We start from the raw sequence: 21,237 nt of genomic DNA, 5'->3' as shown, positions 1-21,237 counted from the left end.
GGTCAGTTTTGATTGACTGGTTTTTCTCCTCATTATGGGTTGTATTTTCCTGCTTCTTTGCCATATCTGGTAATTTTTAATTGGATACCAGACATTGTAAATTTTTACCTTGCTGAGTACTGGATTTTTTTGTATTCATATAAATATCCTTGAGTTTTGTTCTAGGTTGTGGTCATCAGGAACGAGCTCGATCCTTTCTGGTCTTGTTTTTAAATTTTTAGCATCGTTAATCTAGAGTCAATTTACTCCACTCGAGACAAAACACTTCTGAATACTCCTTCTAATCAACCACCAATTATGCTGCCTATCATCCTCACTGGTAGGAATAGCACCATTCCCAGCTGTAAAGCCTTCGTCAATATTTATAACATTGAAGTTGTACATAACCTACAAACCCAGTAATTCACTTGTGGAGAAACAGTTGCAATGTATATTAGAAGACAAGTAAAAGCATATTCATTGCAGCATTATTTAAAATGCTGGAAAAGTTAAAGCTTCCTAAATGCCTATCAGTAATGAATACATTTATCAATGGTAATAAATTGACAGGACAGAATGATATGTAGTAGTTTAAATCAATGAATTAGAGCTATAAGTATCAATGTGGAAAGATCCAAAAAACAAAAGAGGTTAAAAAAAAAGCAAGTTGCTAAATGAAAAATACAGTAGAATGCCATTTACATTTAGTTTTTAAAAACACCAAGTACAACTCTGTTAACTTTACATATAGTAAAATTTCAGGCATTAGATGAGATGCCTTGGCAAGAAACAGCTCCACAATTTCAATGGCTTAACAAAAGGGTTTTTTTTTCTTGTTGCTTTTCATGCTGCATATCCCATGCTGAAATGAAGGAAGGAAGGAGGGAAGGAAGGAAGGAAGGAGGCTTTGCTCATTATAGTCGCTCTGGGACTATGTTTAAAGAGGTTCTATAACTTTCCTCAATCACTTTAGCAAGTGGAGGGGTGAGCAGTGAATCACATGCTAGCTCTGAAATCTTCCACCTGGAGGGGATACATGCCATTTCCACTGCACTTCATTAATCGAAAAGCAAATCACATGTCCACTGGTAACTTCAAAGAGGCACAAGGAAGCACTATCTTACCTCTTGACCAGAAGAAAAAGAAAAAGAATCTGTGAACAGCTCTAATGATTACCACAATTAATCATTAGAGGAAAGGAGGGAATGGAATCAGAGAGGGGTAGGAAATTGATTTCATCTTTAACTATAATGTCTTTTTTACAATTTTTTTATAAGTCAGAAAAAATAAATGCAGAATTCCTGACCATACTATCAGAGGTATTCATTCAGTAGTACTACATTAGGGCTCTAGCATGTATATAATATTTTTAAAGACAAAAAAATACTTTAAAAGAACTTTTTTAATTGAAGTATAATTGACAAATAACATTATATTAGTTTCAAGTGTACAACATAATGATTTTTTTTTATTGGCCAAGCCACGTGACATGTGGGATCTTAGTTCCCTGAACAGGTATTGAACCCACACCCCCTGCAGTGGAAGCACGGAGTCTTAACCACTGGACTGCCAGGGAAGTCTCCCATAATGATTTGATATTTTTATATATTGTGAAATGGTCACCACAGTAATCCTAGTTAACATCTGTCACCATACATAGTTAAAACATCTTTTCTTGGGATGAGAACTTTCAAGATCTACTCTCTCAGCAACTTTCAAATATGCAACACAGTATTATTAACTGTGACAAAGAGACACCATCCTTATATATTACATTCCCAGTACTTCTTTTATAATTGGAAGTTTGTACTTTTTGACTTCCTTCACCCATTTCATCCACCCCTTACAAAAAACATTTTAAAAGCATAAAGTACTTCAATAAAACATTTGCTAATTTGGGAGTCGGGGTATATATATAATGGTTATATCATCCTCCATACATTTTCTTATTTTTTTATCATCTCAAAGAGATGTTTTTAAACATTTACATATCATATGTACACAAAGAAAATAATCAAGTTTAGGCTTTTAATCTCACAGATATAAAACTAATGTGCAGAAAAATTAAATGATTTTCCCAATTTGGATAACTAAAGGTCAAATCAAATAATTTACTAAGTCCAGTAATATATTATTAAAACTGAAGGATACTTAACATATAAAAAACACTCATTAAAATGTTACAACATATAACATTAGAACATTCATTGTAAAAATTCATAAAGCTGTAGTATTATATTATTTATTTATATTTTAAAAAACCAATGCAAATTCATTTTTTTGCCTAATTGTTTATTGAGGTATAGTTGATTTACAATATTATATTAGCTTCAGGTGTACATCATAGTGATTCAAATGTTTATAGATTATAAACAGGTCTATCCATGTGTTGCAAAAGGCAAAATTTCATTCTTTTTTTATGGCTGAGTGGTATTCCATTGTACATAGTACCACTTCTTCTTTATCCATTCATCTGTTGATGGACACTTAGGTTGCTTCTGTATCTTGGCTATTGGAAATAGCTGCTATGAACATTGGGGTGTGCATGTATCTTTTTGAATTAGTGTTTTCACTTTCTTTAGATATTTACTCGGGAGTTGAGTTGCTGATCATATGGTAGTTCTATTTTTAGTTTTATGAGGAACCTCCATACTATTTTCCATAGTTGCTGCACCAATTTACATTCTCATCAATAGTGCCCAAGAGTCCCTTTCTCCACATTCTTGACAACATTTTTTATTTGTACTCTTTTTGATAATAGTCATACTGACAAGTGTGAGGTAATATTTCATTGTGGGTTTGATTTGTAGTTCTCTGATGATTAGTGATGTTGAGCATCTTTTCACGGGGCCTGATGGCCACCTGCATGTCTCCCTTGTAAAAATGTCTACTCAGGTCTTATGCCCATTTTAGTTGGGTTGTTCAGTTTTTTGACATTGAGCTCTATGAGCTGTTCATACATTTTGAATATTAATCACTTATCAGTCATATCCTTTGCAAATATTTTCTCCCATTCAGGAGGTTGTCTTTTCATTTTGTCAGTGGTTTCCTCCTCTATGCAAAAGCTTTTAAGTTTAATTAGGTCCCATTTGTTTATTTTTGCTTTTGTTTCCTTTGCTTTAGGAGGGATATCCAAAAAAATATTGCTACAATTTATGTCAAAGAGTGTTCTGCCTATGTTTTCTTCTAGGATTTTATGGTTTGCTGTCTTACATTTAGGTCTTTAATCCATTTTGAGTTTAGTTTTGTGTATGTATGAGAAAATGCTCTAATTTCATTCTTTTACAAGAGCTGTCCATTTTTCTCAGCATCGTTTCTTGAACAGACTGTCTTTCCCCCATTGCATACTCTTGCCTTCTTTGTCTTGGATTAATTGATCATAAATGTCTGGGCTTACTTCTGGGCTTTCTATTCTATTCCTCTGATTTATGTGTCTGTTTTTGTGCCAGTACCATACTGTTTTGATTACTGTAGCTTTGTAGTATAGTCTGAAGTCAGAGAGTCTGATACCTCCAGATCTGTTCTTCTTTCTCAAGATTGCTTTGGCTGTTTGGGGTCTTTTGAGTTTTCATACAAATTTTAGAATTATTTGTTCTACTTCGGTGACTAATCCTATTGGTACTTTGATATGATGGCATTAGATATGTAGATTGCCTTGGGTAGTATGGTCATTTTAGCAATATTACTTCTTCCAATTCATGAACACTGTATTATCTTTCCATCCGTTTGCGTCATCTTCAATTTCTTTCATCAGTGTCTTAGAGTTTTCTGAGTACAGAGTAAATCTCCTTAGATTTATTCCTAGGTTTGTTTTGTTTGTTTTTGTTTTTTTTGATGTTATGGTAAATGGACCATTTTCTTAATTTGATAGTTCATTGTTAGTATATAGAAATGCAACATATTTCAGCATATTAATGTTGTATTTTGCAACTGTACTGAATTCATTGATGAATTTTTGGTGGCATCTTTAGAATTTTCTATGTGTACTGTGTGTCACCTGCAAACAGTGACAGTTTTACTTCTCCCTTTCCAATTTGGATTTATTTCTTTTTATTGTATGACTGCTGTGGCTAGGACATTCAGTGCTATGTTGGATAAAAGTGGCGAGAGTGGGCATCCTTGTCTTGGTCCTGTTCTTACAGGAAATGCTTTCAGCTTTTCACCATCGAGTATGATGTTATGGGCTTATCATATGGGCTTATCATATGGCCTTTATTATTTTGAGGTTTGTTCCCTCTCTCCCTACTCTGTCCCTACTTTGTTGAGAGTTTTAATCATAAATCGATGTTGAATTTTGTCAAAAGCTTTTTCTGCATATATGAGATGGTCATGATTTTTATTCTTCAATTTGTTAATATGGTTTATCATATTGATTGATTTGCAGATACTGAACTATCCTTGCATCCCTAGGATAAGCCCTGCTTGATCATGGTGTATGATCCTTTCAATGTATTGTTGATTTCAGTTTGCCAATATTTTGTTGAGAATTTTTGCATCTATGTTCATCAGTGATATTGTCCTGTACTTTTCTTTTTTTGTGGTGTGTTTGGTTTTGTTATCAGGGTGATGCTGGCCTTGTAGAATGAGTTCAGAAGTATTCCTTCCTGTGCAATTTTTTAGAATAGTTTGAGAGGACAGGTGTTAACTCTTCTCTAAATGTTTAGTAGAATTCACCTGTGAACACATCTGGTGCTGGACTTTTGTTTGCTGCGAGTTTTTTGTTACTGACTCAATTTCAATGCTCTGGTAATTGGTCTATTCATATTTTCTATTTCTTCCTGGTTCAGCCTTGGGAGACTGTGCATTTCTAGGAATTTGTCCATTTCTTCTAGGTTGTCCATTTTATTGGCATATAGTTGTTCATAGTAATCTCTTATGATCCTTTGTTATTTCTGTGGTGTTAGTTGTAACTTCTTTGCCATTTCTGATTTTATTGATCTGGGCTCTTTTTTTCTTGATGAATCTGGCTAAAGGTTTATCAATTTTGTTTACCTTTTCAAAGAAACAGCTCTTAGTTTCATTGATCATTTCTATTGTTTTCCTAGTCTACTTCATTTATTTCTGTTCTGATCTTTATAATTTCTCTCCTTGTGCTAACTCTAGGCTTTGTTTGTTCTTTTTCTAGTTCATTTAGGTGTAAGCTTAGGTTGTTCAAGAGTTTTCTTTCTCCTTGAAGTAGGCTTGCATCTCAGTAAACTTTCCTTAGAATTGCTTTTGCAGCATCCCATAGATTTGGATCATTGTGTTTTCATTTGTCTTCAGGAGTTTTCTAATTTTTTTATTTCAATGATAAAATGGTTGTTTAGCAGCATTTTGTTTAGCCTCCACATGTGTGTTTATGTTTTTTTCAATTTTTTTCTTGCAGTTGATTTCTAGTCTCAGTGTTGTGGTTGGAAAAGATGCTTGATATGATTTCAGTTTTCTTAAATTTACTGAGACTTATTTTTGGCCTAGCATGTGATCTGTCCTGGAGCATGTTCCATGTGCACTTGAAAAGAATGTGTATTTTGTTGTTTGGGGATGGAATGTTCTATATATATATATCTATTAAGTCCATTTTGTCTAATGTGTTGTTTAAGACCAGCGTTTCCTTATTGATTTTCTGTCTGGATTATCTGTCCAACGATGTGAGGGGCTAAAGTCCCCTAGTACCATTGTGTTACTGTCAATTTCTCCCTTTATGTCTGTTAATATTCGCTTTATTACTGCTGTATTTTCTTCTTGGATTGATCTCTTGATCATTATGTAATATCCTTCTTTGTCTCTTGTTACAGTCTTTGACTTAAAGTCTACTTTGTCTGATATAAGCATTGCTACTCCAGCTGTTTTTTGATTTCCATTTACATGGAATACCTTTTTCCATTCCCTCACTTTAAGTCTGTGTGTGTCTTTAGAACTGAAGTGAGTCTCTTGTAGGCAGCATATGTATAGTTCTTGCTTTTGTATCCATTCACACGTTCTATGTCTTTTGATTGGAGCATTAAGTCCATTTACATTTAAAGTAATTATTTTTTTTTACATCTTTATTGGAGTATAATTGCTTAACAATGGTGTGCTAGTTTCTGCTTTATAACAAAGTGAATCAGTTATACATATACATATGTTCCCATATCCCCTCCCTCTAGCATCTCCCTCCCACCCTCCCTATCCCACCCCTCCAGGCAGTCACAAAGCACCAGGCTGATCTCCCTGTGCTATGCGGCTGCTTCCCACTATCTACCTACCTTACGTTTGGTAGTGTATATATGTCCATGCCTCTCTTTCGCTTTGTCACAGCTTACCCTTCCCCCTCCCCATATCCTCAAGTCCATTCTCTAGTAGGTCTGTGTCTTTATTCCTGTCTTACCCCTAGGTTCTTCATGAAATTTTTTTCTTCTTAAATTCCATATATATGTGTTAGCATACGGTATTTGTCTTTCTCTTTCTGACTTACTTCACTCTGTATGACTCTAGGTCTATCCACCTCATTACAAATAGCTCAATTTCGTTTCTTTTTATGGCTGAGTAATATTCCATTGTATATATGTGCCACATCTTCTTTATCCATTCATCCGATGATGGACACAGGTTTCTTCCATCTCCGGGCTATTGTAAATAGGGCTGCAATGAACATTTTGGTACATGACTCTTTTTGAATTATGGTTTTCTCAGGGTATATGCCCAGTAGTGGGATTGCTGGGTCATATGGTAGTTCTATTTGTAGTTTTTTAAGGAACCTCCGTACTGTTCTCCATAGTGGCTGTACCAATTCACATTCCCACCAGCAGTGCAAGAGTGTTCCCTTTTTTCCATACCCTCTCCAGCATTTATTGTTTCTAGATTTTTTGATGATGGCCATTCTGACTGGTGTGAGATGATATCTCATTGTAGTTTTGATTTGCATTTCTCTAATGAGTAAAGATGTTGAGCATTCTTTCATGTGTTTGTTGGCAGTCTGTATATCTTCTGTGGAGAAATGTCTATTTAGGTCTTCTGCCTATTTTTGGATTGGGTTGTTTGTTTTTTTTGTTATTGAGCTGCATGAGCTGCTTATAAATTTTGGAGATTAATCCTCTGTCAGTTGCTTCATTTGCAAATATTTTCTCCCATTCTGAGGGTTGTCTTTTGGTCTTGTTTATGGTCTCCTTTGCTGTGCAAAAGCTTTGAAGTTTCATTAGGTCCCATTTGTTTATTTTTGTCTTTCTTTCCATTTCTCTAGGAGGTGGGTCAAAAAGAACCTTGCTGTGATTTATGTCATAGTGTTCTGCCTATGTTTTCCTCTAAGAGTTTGACAGTTTCTGGCCTTACATTTAGGTCTTTAATCCATTTTGAGCTTATTTTTGTGTGTGGTGTTAGGGAATGATCAATCTCATACTTTTACATGTCCTTGTCCAGTTTTCCCAGCACCACTTATTGAAGAGGCTGTCCTTTCTCCACTGTACATTCCTGCCTCCTTTATCAAAGATAAGGTGACCATATGTGCGTGGGTTTATCTCTGGGCTTTCTATCCTGTTCCATTGATCTATCTTTCTGTTTTTGTGCCAGTACCATACTGTCTTGATTACTGCAGCTTTGTAGTATAGTCTGAAGTCAGGGAGCCTGATTCCTCCAGCTCCATTTTTCGTTCTCAAGATTGCTTTGGCTATTCGGGGTTTTTTGTGTTTCCATACAAATTGTGAAATTTTTTGTTCTAGTTCTGTGAAAAATGCCAGTGGTAGTTTGATAGGGATTGCACTGAATCTGTAGATTGCTTTGGGTAGAGTCATTTTCACAATGTTGAGTCTTCCAATCCAAGAACATGGTATATCTCTCCATCTATTTGTATCATCTTTAATTTCTTTCACCAGTATCTTATAATTTTCTGTTTACAGGTCTTTTGTCTCCTTAGGTAGGTTTATTCCTAGATATTTTATTCTTTTTGTTGCAATGGTAAATGGGAGTGTTTTCTTGATTTCACTTTCAGATTTTTCATCATTAGTGTACAGGAACGCCAGGGATTTCTGTGCATTAATTTTGTATCCTGCTACTTTACCAAATTCATTCATTAGCTCTAGTAGTTTTCTGGTAGCATCTTTAGGATTCTCTATGTATAGTATCATGTCATCTGCAAACAGTGACAGCTTTCCTTCTTCTTTTCCGATTTGGATTCCTTTTATTTCCTTTTCTTCTCTGATGGCTAAAACTTCCAAAACTATGTTGAATAAGAGTGGTGAGAGTGGGCAACCTTGTCTTGTTCCTGATCTTAGTGGAAATGCTTTCAGTTTTTCAACATTGAGGACGATGTTGGTTGTGGGTTTGTCGTATATGGCCTTTATTATGTTGAGGAAAGTTCCCTCTATGACTACTTTCTGCAGGGTTTTTATCATAAATGGGTGTTGAATTTTGTCGAAAGCTTTCTCTGTGTCTATTGAGATGATCATATGGTTTTTCTCCTTCAATTTGTTAATATGGTGTATCACGTTGATTGATTTGCATATATTGAAGAATCCTTGCATTCCTGGAATAAACCCCACTTGATCATGGTGTATGATCCTTTTAATGTGCTGTTGGATTCTGTTTGCTAGTATTTTGTTGAGGATTTTTGCATCTATGTTCATCAGTGATATTGGCCTGTAGTTTTCTTTCTTTGTGACATCTCTGTCTGGTTTTGGTATCAGGGTGATGGTGGCCTCATAGAATGAGTTTGGGAGTGTTCCTCTCTCTGCTATATTTTGGAAGAGTTTGAGAAGTATAGGTGTTAGCTCTTCTCTAAATGTCTGGTAGAATTCGCCTGTGAAGCCATCTGGTCGTGGGCTTTTGGAGCATTTAGTCCATTTACATTTAAAGTAATTATTGATAGGTATGTACTTATTGCCATTTTGTTCATTGTTTTGGATTTGTTTTTGCAGGTCTTTTCTTCCCCTTCTTTTGTTCTCTTCCCTTGTGATTTGATGACTATCTTTAGTGTTATGTTTAGGTTTCTTTCTCTTTCGTGTATATCTATTACAGAATTTCGGTTTGTGGTTACCATGAGTTTTTTATGTATAAATCTCTATATTATTATTTTAATTTGCTGTTTTCTTAGTTTCAAATGCATTTTAAAAACCCTGCATTTTACTCCCCTCCCCCCCCATTTACTGTTATTGACATCACATTTTACATCTTTTGGTTTTGTGTGTCCCTTAACTACACATTTCAGATATAAATGATTTTACTACTTTTGTCTTTTAACCTTCCTATTAGTTTTGTATGTGGTTGATTTACTATCTTTACTGTATATTTGCCTTTACCAATGAGCTTTCTCCTTTTGCAATTTTCATATTTTTAGTTGTGCCTTTTCTTTTTTGCTTTATTAAAGAAGTCCCTTTAACATTTCTTGTAAAACTGATTCAGTGGTGCTGAGCTCTTTTAGCTTTTTGTGTGTAAAACTTTCGATCTCTCCATCAAATCTGAATGAAAGCCTTGGTTGTAGGTTTTTCACTACTTTAAATGTATCATGCCACTCCCTTCTTGCCTTCAGAGTTTCTGCTGAAAAGTCAGCTGAAAGCCTTATGGGGGTTCCCTTCTATGTAACTTGTTGTTTTTCCCTTGCTTTTTATATTCTCTTTAACTTTTGCCATTTTAATTACAAAGTGTCTTGGTGTAGTCCTCTTTGAGTTGATCCTGTTTGGGACTGTGTGCTTCCTGTACCTGGATGTTTGTTTCCTTCCCCAGGTTAGGGAAGGTTTTCAGCTATTGTGTCTTCAAATATGTTCTCTGCCTCTTTCTCTCTTCTCCTTCTGGGACCCCTAAAATGTTAATGTTAGTATGTGTGATGTTGTCTCTGAGGTCTTTTAAACTGTTTTCATTTCTTTTTATTCTTTTTTCTGTTAAGCTTCAGTACTTTCCCCTACTCTGTCTTCCAGCTCACTGATTCATTCCTCTGTATCATTTAATCTATTTTTGATTCCTTCTCATGTATTTTTCATTTCAGTTATTGTATTCTTCATCTCTGTTTGGTTCTTCTTTATATTTTCTAACTTTGTTAAAAACATAGTTTTTCTCTTTTAAGAGTTTTTAACTCTTTGTTAACTTCTCACCCTATTTATCCTTTCTTCTCCTGAGTTCTTTGATCATCTTTACAATCACTACCTTGACTATTTCTCAGGTAGATTGCCTACCTCCACTTCACTTCTTCTGGAATTTTATCTGTTCCTTCGTTTGGAACATGCTCTTTGGTCACCTCACTTTGCCTAATTTGCTGTTTCTTTTTCTATATATCCGGTAGATTGGTTACATTTCCTGGCCTTGAAGAAGTGGCCTTTTGTAGGAGACGTCCTATGCATGCCAGCAGTGCACGCCTTTCTGGTCACCAGAGCTATATGCTCTAGGGATGCCCCCTATGTGGGCTGCATGGGTCCTTCTGTTGTGGTGGGCTGACTACTGTGGGAAGTCTGGGAGGCGTGGCTACCTGGTCCATTTGGTTGTCAGGCCCTGCCTTGTGAGGAGGTTGCTGATGGTTGGTTAGTGGGACCATGTCACAAGCTGAGGAGCTGGATCTCTCATGGGCAGAGATGAGTTCTGGGAGGGGGTGGTCACAGAACCAGGGTTCCTGATCTAGTTTTGGTCTGCTGGTAGATGGGGCTGCTTCCTGACATGGTTCTCTGTGGGTTATGGGGTGTCCCAAAGCTGGTGTTGTCCCACTGGCTAGATTCTGGGGCAACTGGCTAAGGAGTACAAGGCATCTTGGAGCTGATGTTGGCCTACTGGTGGGCAGGGCTGGGGCCCAGGGTGTCCCAGGGCTGGTACCAGCTCACTAGTAGGCAAAGCTAGGCCCCAGGTCTTCCAGTTGCAGGGCCCTGGGGGGGGGGGTCCCAAAGCTGGTGTCAGCCCACTAGTGGGTGGTGCTGGATCCTGGGTGCTGAGGGGTTCAAGGTGTCCCAGACCTGGTGTTGGCCTGCTAGTGGGCAGGACCAGGGCCTGAGGGCGCCTGGAGCTGGTATTGTCTTGCTGTTGTGTTGGTTAGATTCTGCCAGGGCAGGCTGCAGTGCTGTGGTGGTCCCGAGGCTGGTGTCTGCCCACTGGTGGAAAGGGTTGGGGTCCCGGGGATCCCAGGGCTAGTACCTGCCCACCAGGAGGTAAAGCTGGGTTCTGGGGCTTGGCTGGCTAACTGGTAGGCAGAGTTGTGTCCTGGGGTCTCTGGCTGCAGGGTCCAGGGTCCCAGAGCAGGTGTCTGACTGTTGGTGGGTGGGGCTGGGTCCCAGGATCTCCAACTACAGGGCCCTGGGTGTCCTTGAGCTGGTTTTAGCCCACTGGTATGCAGGGCCGGTTCCTGACACAGTTGGCTGCAGAGTCCTAGGTGTCCTAAAGCTTGTGAGATTTCCTGGTAGGTGGGGCTGGTTTCTGGGGAAGCTGGCTGAGGGGCCCAAGATGCCTCAGTGCTGGTGCCGGCCTGCTGGTGAGTGGGCTGGGTCCTGCCATGGCAGGCTGCGGGGCTGTGGTGGTCTTGGGGCTTGGGTCTGCCCACTGGTGTATATGGCTGGAGCCCAGGATGTCCTGGGGCTGATGCCTGCCCACTGGTGTGTGAGGCTGGTTGAGAGGCTAGAGCCAGGTTGCTGGTGGGCAGGGCCAGAGCCCAGGGGGGTCTTGGGGCTGGTACCTGCCCACTGGTGTCTGGAGCTGGGTCCTGTGGTCTCCGGATGCAGGGCCCTGGGGGTCCCAGGGCTACTGCCTATGCACTGGTATGTGGAACTGGGTCCTGGCCCCTCTGGTTGCTATGGGCTCAAGGGGGTCTTAAGGCATCCTGGCCGCTGGTGAGTGGGGCTGTGTCCCTACCCTGTTAGTTGCTTGGCCTGATGCATCCCAGCACTGACCCAGCAGGGCCAGGTCAGGCACTAATAACCTAGAGGGAGGATTCCAAACGGTGCTTACCAGCACCAGCATCCATGTGGTAGAATGAGCTCCCCAAAATGGCTGCCACCAATATTATATTAATTTATGTGATTAAAATTTAGAATAATATTACCTTCAGAAAATAAATTAAGTAACATGTATATAATTTAATGCTTAAGAATTTCAGAGATTAGCTTAAGAATAAAAAGACACTTAGCTTTTTTGCTCTATAACGACAACCTGCAGAATTAAAATTAGAATTAGAACAGAAATCTTACCTGTTCGCTTATTTCTGTCCACATAACAATACTTTAACTCATAGTCTTGTAATAAATCATGAACTTCCTGAAAGAGACAAAACATGAAGTCAATAAACACACGAATACAGTTAGTGGATGATCCAGCTGTAGCAGCCGACCACCATTACCATCACCATCCCCCATGTAAAAAAATCTTCCATGGATCTCCATCACTTATTTAAATTAAAGGCATTCAGGCCCACCAGATATGGCACCAACCTACCTCTGCAAATACATCTCCCAATATATCCCTACACATGCCCATATTCCTGCTCAGATGGACACTCATTCTCTCGTGAGTATACCATGCACAATCCTCATTCTGAATTACTCTGATACCTTGATCTAGCACGGGGCAAACATACCACTACAGCTCCCAAACTTCATCTAGAATCACATGCTTCCTTTGAAATCCCAGCTCAAATGTCCTTCCATGAAGATTTTTCCAATTCTTTTCCACAGAACATCACCTCTCCCACCTCTATGCTAACAATGGTCATACTTTATTTATGCCTCTCTTACACAAATAATATTAAATGTTTCTACTTGTGTCCTACATACGGAGTTTTTAACAAGTTTTACACCTGCAGATGGTAATACCAGCATGTAGGAGAAATAAATATAAATTAAAACCTAATTTAGAGATCCCTGGGTATGAAAACAAGTAATAACCACCAAGGTATGGTATGTAGTCCAATTTATTTCCCCTTGGCTCCCCAACATGTTTAAACTGGCTTTCTTGTTTGTTCAGTTTCTATTACTAATCCAGTCTGAACTTTTAAATTGTGATATCATAACTTCCATCCACCTGGGAAAATACAGTATATTTCCTCTGTATTTCTCCAATCCTTTCTGTTAAACTGACAACACTTGAGTACAAGAGCTATATTTTATTTATTTGTGTATTATATATATTGCTTTGAGTATACTAGGCACTCACATAAACATTAAAGTGAATATAATTTATTTTGTCATTGACTTGATATTAAGCCTTGAAAATTTTACTCATAATATACAACTGATGTAGTTATTATTTTTTAAAGGAATTGAACTATCATATAAGTAGACATTTGGACCCCAGATTAGAGAATGGTACAGCCAACCTGTTCTATATTACAAATGAATACACTAAACAGACATAAGTGCTAGGATGTTAAGTTTGCAAACTAAACTAATTAATTCAGTAATATAATAATAATTCTTATTACTGATATTTTTATAGTTAACATTCATTTAGTTTTTACTAGGTACCAGAACACTGAACTTACTCCTTTCATTAAAAAATCAGGAAACCAGAGCACAGCAAATTCAAGTAACTTGCCAAAGCTTACACTCAGTAATTTGCTGAGTATAGATTCACCAATTGTCTTGGTTCCAGGGACAACACTCTTAACCTCTATGCTATACTGTCTTATTTCTTCCAAGATTAACTGAAATAGTATGCTACCACAGTTAGTTATAAAACCAACACCACAATGTCCAAATAAATAAGTGATCATATGGAAATGGAAAATAAATAAGAGAACAGTTACAAGTTGAGAAACACTTTCTCTTTCAATCCAACGTAAGGGAGTGGGGGAGACTGATATAATAGGCAAAGTATAAAAATAATGCTGGGTGAAAAAAAGACAATCATCTTTGATATAAGAAAGATAAGAAAGGTAAAGGTGATAATTTAGTATTCTTTATCAGTAAGTCAATATTAGAAATGTTTTAAAATATATATACTTAACAATTGTGTAAAATATTGTTTGATGAATTACACAGTAATATGATCAACATACAGATTAGTTTATATATTACTGCTATGGTAATTTTTTGTCTTGTAAGCTTCAATATTTTCTTGAACTTAAACAACAGTATATTGCTTGTTAAGTAAACATAACTCTCTCAGCAGCATAACATATATATTTTGCCAATCAGCTAATTTAATATTATACTTTATATAGAAGGTGACACAGTTTTGTTTGAAAGGATCCAGTGTGTGCTTTTAGTTGCACACACTTTAATCTCTCATTTCACTAGTTAACAGCTGTCAAATGCCAGATAAAGAAAACATGATACTGCTCTTCACTTGATCAAGTCTCCGTAAACAATTGACATGTTATATTACTCATTTAGCTAACAGAACCACCTAAGTTTTCAAAGATGCATTTTGCAAGTTGGAAATTTTATTTTTAAAACACCCATATTTCTAATCATAGCTTTCCTATGTATCAGACGTGGAATACAGATTTTGCCAACTGGGAAACTTTACAAAGCTTCCTGCAAAGAAAAAAACAATTATTTTTCTCCATGCCCTGGTTGCCTTGACCCAGGCAAAAGTGGGTCACCCCTCAACTTGAGCCTCAGCAAGTTGGCCAAATTAAAAACTTAAAACCTGAAAGAGAGTCCTAACAACCATTTGCCAAAATTCTACTGTGCTCCACACCACACAAAACCAAAAGGACTAAAATTATGTCTCCCTGTTCTAATCTAGTTTTATGACACTTCTATTAACTTACAAGCTAACTTTAAGGAACGAAGTTGCACCTTTGATGCAAATACTTTGTCCTCTGACTAGCAATATCAGTTACACATTTCTTACAGTAAGATGAGCTCATCGAAATTGGTAATTGTTAGATTGCTTTAGTAACCTATTTCCAGACCCAATTCACCATCACCCCCTGGAATTAAATGAAAAGTTTTCCACATATGAAATGTTTTCTGGGGAGAGGTTTAATAGTTTTCAACTCAAAGCAGTCTGTTAATAACCCCCCAAAAGTCAAACAACCATTGTTCTAGCTGGTGTGAACTTCGTCCTGAATGAAACCCAGCCTTAGTTTTAAACTTGAATCACATTGTCTTCTAAGCCCTTTGCAGACTTATGTTCTAAAAAGGACTTTCATAGATTAAAGCACTTTGCTTTTAAATTCCACTTTTTTGGAACGCAAAAAATATTTTTATTTATGTTCTTTTAGAATTTTAAGTGATTTGATAGTACAAAAGGATTATCTGTAACATATATTATGAGGCATAATAATGAAATAAGCACCCAGGAGCTCAACACCAAACTTAAAGACTAGGACATTGGCAACAGTGTTCCATCCAACTATGCCTTCCTGCACTAGCCCATCCCCCATAGCTGGAGTCCTCAAGCAGGTTTGTATCCCCAAATAATACGTTGTTTTGGTTTGTTTCTGAGCTTTATAAAAATGGTATTATGCTATTTTTAATCTTCTTTGCCTTGCTTTTTATACTCAGTATTATGTTTCAAAAATTCACTCATGATCCACATGGCTACTGTTCATTTATTCACTATGGTTTAACATTCCATTCTGTGATTTTGGTATGGTTTACATATCTATTTTTCTATCAATGAATATTTGATTTGTTTCCAGGTTGTTGCTATTTTGCTACTGTTTGCTATTAAACTACTGTCACCTTCTTGTAAGTTTTACATATCTCCTGGTGTTCCTGTGCAAAAGTTTCTGAAAGTGGGAAATTCCTGGGCTATACACATGCAAATGATTGTCTTTACAAGAAAGTGCCAGCTTCTTTATCAGAAAGATTGTTACAGTTTACATTCCCATCGATGGTATATGACAGTCCTTACAATGCTTGGTCTCATCAGACACTTAAATTTTGTCAATTTAGTGGATATAAAGTCATACCTCCTTGTGCTCTTGATTTGCATTCCCTTGATTAATAAGGCAGGGCATTGTGATGGTTAGTTTTGTGTGTGAACTTGGCTACAGAATCCAGTTATTAAATAATCTACGTGTTGCTGCAAAGGTATTTTATAGATATGGTTAATATCTACAATCAGTTTACTCTAAGTGAAGGAGATCACCTTGGATAATGCAGGTGGGCCCCATCTAATCAGCTGAAGAGCTTAAGAGAAAAACTGAGGTATTCTGGAGAAGAAAACCTGCCTCAAGACTGTAGCATCAACACCTGCCTGAGTTTCTAGTCTGCTGGTATACCTCACAGATTTTAGACTAGCCAGCCCTCACAATCAATCAATCAATTTATCTATGTATGTATATAATATAAATACATATTAATATAAATTTTATATATAATGTTTCTCAGAAGAACTCTGATACAGGTATTTTTCATACTTGTTTACCATTTGTTTATTTCCTCTTCTGATAAACATTTACTTATCTTTATTGCCCATTTTTTTATTGTGTTTATATTTTCTTTTTTTGGCATGTAGAAATTTTTTTTAATATTTTGGATACTAATTCCTTGTTGGGAAGCATATTATATATATATTCCCCTAGTAAGTGGTCTGTCATTTTATTTGTGGGTACTTTTGGTAGAGAGAAGTTTTTCATTTAATGAAGCCAAATGTATCAGCTTTTTCCTTTAGAATTTCTGTTTTTTGCACCTTAAGAAATCTTTTCCTACCCAAGGTCATACGATAGTTTGTCTTCCAAAAGTTTTTAAATTTTTTCTTTCACTTATCAGTTTTTAGTCAGCTGGAGTTAGCCATATTATTCTAGTCATAATTTCCAGTACAATCTTGAATAGAAGTGATTCTGGTATTGCTCTTAATCTCAAAGGGAAATTTTTCAGTATTTCACCATTGAACATGATTGCTTTTGGTTTCTCTAGATAATCTTTAAGTTTGAGGAATTTGTATTCTATTCCTGTTTGCTATGAGTTTTTATTATGAATCTGTGTTAAATGTTATCAAATGCTTTTTCTGCATCTACTGAGATCACTTAAGTCCCATCTTTATGCCAGTGATCTCCAAATTTTTATCTCCACCTCAAATTTCTCTCCCGGGCTCCACACCTATACAAGCTATTGCTTGCTCAGAACTGCATTTGAATGTTACACACCAGATAATACTGTTTGGGGCCCAACACAAGGCCCATCATATGATACATTTCGTGGTACTGACTGAGTAACTGCGGTGTCCATTTTAACTTGGCTAAATTTTTAACAGCTTTCAATACAGCTGTTTTGCTGGAAAGTTCTTTTGAATACCTACTCTTTGCCAGGGGAACATTTTGACTTGGCTTAAAAAAAAATTAGTAAACTTTCAGCTTTTTTATTAGCAGTATAATAATTTATTGAATGTTTACTTTATCTCAGGCCCTTTATTGAAATAACCTTGTTTAACCCTAACAAACCCATGATATGGATTTAAAGTTGGATGTTATTATCGATTTTAAAGCCGAGGATATTGAGGCCTAGAAAAGGGACTTGTATAGACAGTATGTAACGAATCTGGGATTCAAACCCAGGTTGACAGACCTTAGAGCGAACACAATGAATACTATATCTTAAGTATCATCAATACAAAAATAAAACTTATGAACTATTCATTTCCATCGCATTCCTAATGCTTACTGCATCACTGACCTCCTAACCTTAGGACAGAGATCAGGGTAAGAACAAAGTTTGGGAGATAAAAACAAAAACAACATAATTTTACTTTTTGACAGCTAGAAATCTGAAAGCATCACTCCCTTGTTTAAATATTTCAATGGATCCTCATTTCCCTTAAAATAAAATCCAAACTTCCTTAAATGTCTTACAATCATCTGGTCCTACTTAATGTGCTAGCCTTATATTGAATCACTACCCCTCTCAAACTCTAAGCCTAAGCCACAATGCCCTAACTCTTAGCCATGCTTTTTCTTTTTTTTAGGACTTGCTATATCTTGTTACTACCACTATGAATATTCCTCACTTCTCCCTTTCTCTCCCTTCCCCTGGTTAATTTCTCTCTCCCTGGTTTTCAGCTTAAATGAGTTTCTCTAAGAAGCCTTTCTGAATCTCTCAGGTGTGGAGTAGGTCTTTCTTTTCTGCTCCCATAGCATTTTTTACTTTTTCCATCGCAACACTTATAGCACCTATCATTCGTATTTTAACTGCTTATATATCTGTATCTTCATTAGATTATAGGCTTATTAATAGCAAATAGCACGTATCTGGCCTTGTTCGTAAAAAGGTCTCCAACATTTGGCAAAAAGCAGACCTTGAATATTTGTTAAGTGCGTGAATATTTGTTTCTACATATTACCTTTATCAACTCCAATACAGTATTTTTTCTAAGATTATTTTACAATCTGAACATAAACCAATATGTTTAAAGTGCTCAAAAAGAAAAAACAATTACTCTTTACACTAACCTAATACATAACTCACTTCTTCTTTAAAAGAAAATATTTACATACCTCAAATTAATGAATATTATATATCTAGCAGTAAGAGGTTCTCCTTAAGCAGTTCTTGCTTATAGATATCCCCAGGAGATAGATTTACATAACCATGTCTCCCAAAGAATAATCCTACAGAAATCACAATCTCCTTTTCTCTGACACAAATGTTTTTTCTTTCCAATATCACCCGGATGTAATACTGTATTCGTTTTCCATTGCTGTGCAACAAATTATCACAAATTAAATTGCTTAAAACAATCCCCATTTATTATCTCTCAGTTCTGTAGGTCAAAAGTTCCGGCAGGCTCAAATGCATTCTCTGCTTAGGGTCTCTCAAGGCCCAAAATCAAGGGCTTAGGCAGGCTGGGCTCTTATCTGGAGGCTCTAAGAAAGAATGCACTTCCACTCATTAAGGCAGTTAGCAGAATTCAGTTTCTTGCAATTGTAGAACTGAAGTCCCCATTTTCTCGCTGGCTCTCAGCTGGGGACCACACTCAGCATCTAGAGACTGCTCTAAAATCCTTGTATGTGGCCCCCCTGCATCTTCAGACCCAGCAACAGGGCATCAAACCCTTCTTGTGCTTCAGATCGTCTGCCTTCTCCCTCTGCTACCAGCTGGAGAAAAGGCTCTGCTTTTAAAGGCCTAGTATGATGAGATATGGCTCACCGGGATAATCTCCCTTTTGATACCCCTAAGTCAACTGAGTAGTAACCTTAATTATATCTGCAAACATCCCCTTTTGTCATGTAATGTAACAATCACACATGTGATACCGTGTCACATGCACAGTTCCATGGATTAGAAATCTTGGGGGGCCATTTCTAAATTCTGCCTGCCACGACACCACTAATAATAGATATCACTTACTGTACCCTTACACATATTTTACACAAAATATCTTATTTCATACCACAGGTTTCAGAGCTCAAGCAAGGTGAGGAGGACATCTGCCCAGAAGGAAAACCCAGCACAGAGAGTCAGAACTCAGGCAAGGTGAGGAAGCCTTCTGGCCAGTGGAACAGCCCAGTACAGAAGGATGGAGCTTATATTGGATGAGGTGGGTGTCTGCATGCGGGAGGACACAGTCATCTGCAGTGGTGATGGGAGATTGCTTACTTAAAGGAGGATTGTTCAAATAAGTAAATATATTAAGAACAATGAATACCAGGTTTCTCACTGTCAGAAAAAAAAAAAAAAAGTAACAAACACGGAATGGGAGAAAACTAGAAAGAACTCTACGGAGTTAGACTGCAATTTGATATATCAGTGTGAACTCATTCCTTTCAATAGACACACAGATATAGGTGTAAATATATGTGTGTACACACATACATACACTCATATATTCTCTAACTCTGCCTACTAAGAGGAACTGGCAGCAGTGATATCTCAATGGCAATGAGTACATCTAGTTCCCAGATCTTGGCTTCTTAATAGTATTTTCCCCTAAAAGAAACTAGGCTTTATAAAAGTCATCTAGGGCTGCCATAACAAAATATCATAGACAACGGAAACTTAATTTTCTCACAGTTCTGGAAGTTAGAATTCCAAGATCAAGGTTCTAGTTGATTTGGTTTCTGCTGAGATCTCTCTTCCTGGCTTGTAGATGGCCACCTTCACCCTATGCCCTCACATGGCCTTTCCTTGGTGCTTGCACACATTGGGGTTGGGCTGGGGGTGAGGCACACAGCGGAAAGAGAGCTCTCTGGTGTCTTTTCTTCAATGACAATAATCCTATCAGATTAGGGCCCCACCCTGATGACTTCCTTTAAATGTAATTACTTCCATAGAGACCCCAGCCACACTGGGGGTTAGGGCTTCAACATATGAATTTGGGGGAAAACAAGCATTCAGTCTCTCATGAAATGGATGATTCAAGAGCTAAAGCACAGAAAGTAAAATATAAGCTGCAACAGCATATTGTGTCAAAAGCAAAGGAAGTGCTCAGTGAATGACGGGGACATGTCAAAAGTACATAGGACCAGTAGACAAAATATAGAAGCAACCTAAGTGTCCATCAAAAGATGAATGGATAAAAAAGATGTGGTGTGTGTATATATATACAATGGAATATTAGCCATAAAAAAATAATGAAATTTTGCCACTTGCAACAACATGGTTGGACCTGAAGGGTATTATGCTGAGTGAAATAAGTCAGAGAAAGACAAATACTGTATGTTATCACTTACATGTGGAATCTAAAAATACAACAAAATATGAATATAGCAAAACAGAAACAGACTCACTGATATAGAGAACAAACTAGAGATTACCAGTGGGGAGACAGACACGGGAAAGGGCACAATAGGGGTAGGGATGAAGAGGTAAAAAGTACTATGGAAAAAATATATAACACAGGGAATATAGCCAATATTTTATAATAACTTTAAATGGAGTATAATCTATAAAAATATTGAATCACTATGTTGTACCCTTGAAACTAACATAACATTGTAAATCAACTATACTTTAATTTAAAAAAAAAAAAGAAGGACATTTCCCTTAAGTGTGTGCTAGAATTAGCGACTTGTTTCTAAAGAAAAGTGAATGGGAAAAATAGTATCTTTACAGAGGAGTGATGTGGCAGACATCATGTTAAGGAAACGATCAAGGTTAACATCACCAGTGAAAGTCATATTGATGTCATGTACCCCATGAAATGACATGATCAGAAGTGGACTTTACCTCTGTGGAATTCTTCCCAAAATTCCATAACCCTAATCTCCCATGAGAAAAACATCATACAAACCCGAGGGGTGTTCTAAAAAGTTTCTGACCAAACTATCAAGATCATGAAAAACAAGAAAAGACTGAGAAACTGGTGCAGAATGGAAATTAAGATGAGATGTGGTAACTAAATGCAATGTGGTACCCTGGACTGGATCCTGAAACAGGAAAAGGACATAAGTGAAAAAAAAAACAAATCAAATCCAAAGTCTACAGTTCAGTTAATAATAATGTACCAATG

At 37.1% G+C, this 21,237-nt stretch overlaps 1 protein-coding gene across 4 annotated transcripts in view; it reads right to left on the bottom strand.

Moving 5' to 3' along the window:
• RAVER2 (ribonucleoprotein, PTB binding 2) overlaps positions 1-21,237 on the bottom strand; it is a 107,765-nt gene that overhangs the window by 75,397 nt on the left and 11,131 nt on the right. For all 4 annotated transcript variants that reach the window (XM_082613677.1, XM_082613679.1, XM_082613678.1 and 1 more), the window contains exon 2: positions 12,087-12,153. In XM_082613677.1, coding sequence (XP_082469803.1) covers positions 12,087-12,153 — 67 coding nt within the window. The remainder of the gene's footprint in view (positions 1-12,086; positions 12,154-21,237) is intronic.

The sequence above is a fragment of the Mesoplodon mirus genome, assembly GCF_964341445.2.
Source record: "Mesoplodon mirus genome assembly, chromosome: 3".
Taxonomy (NCBI): domain Eukaryota; kingdom Metazoa; phylum Chordata; class Mammalia; order Artiodactyla; family Ziphiidae; genus Mesoplodon; species Mesoplodon mirus.
This window is presented reverse-complemented; position numbering and strand designations above follow the sequence as displayed.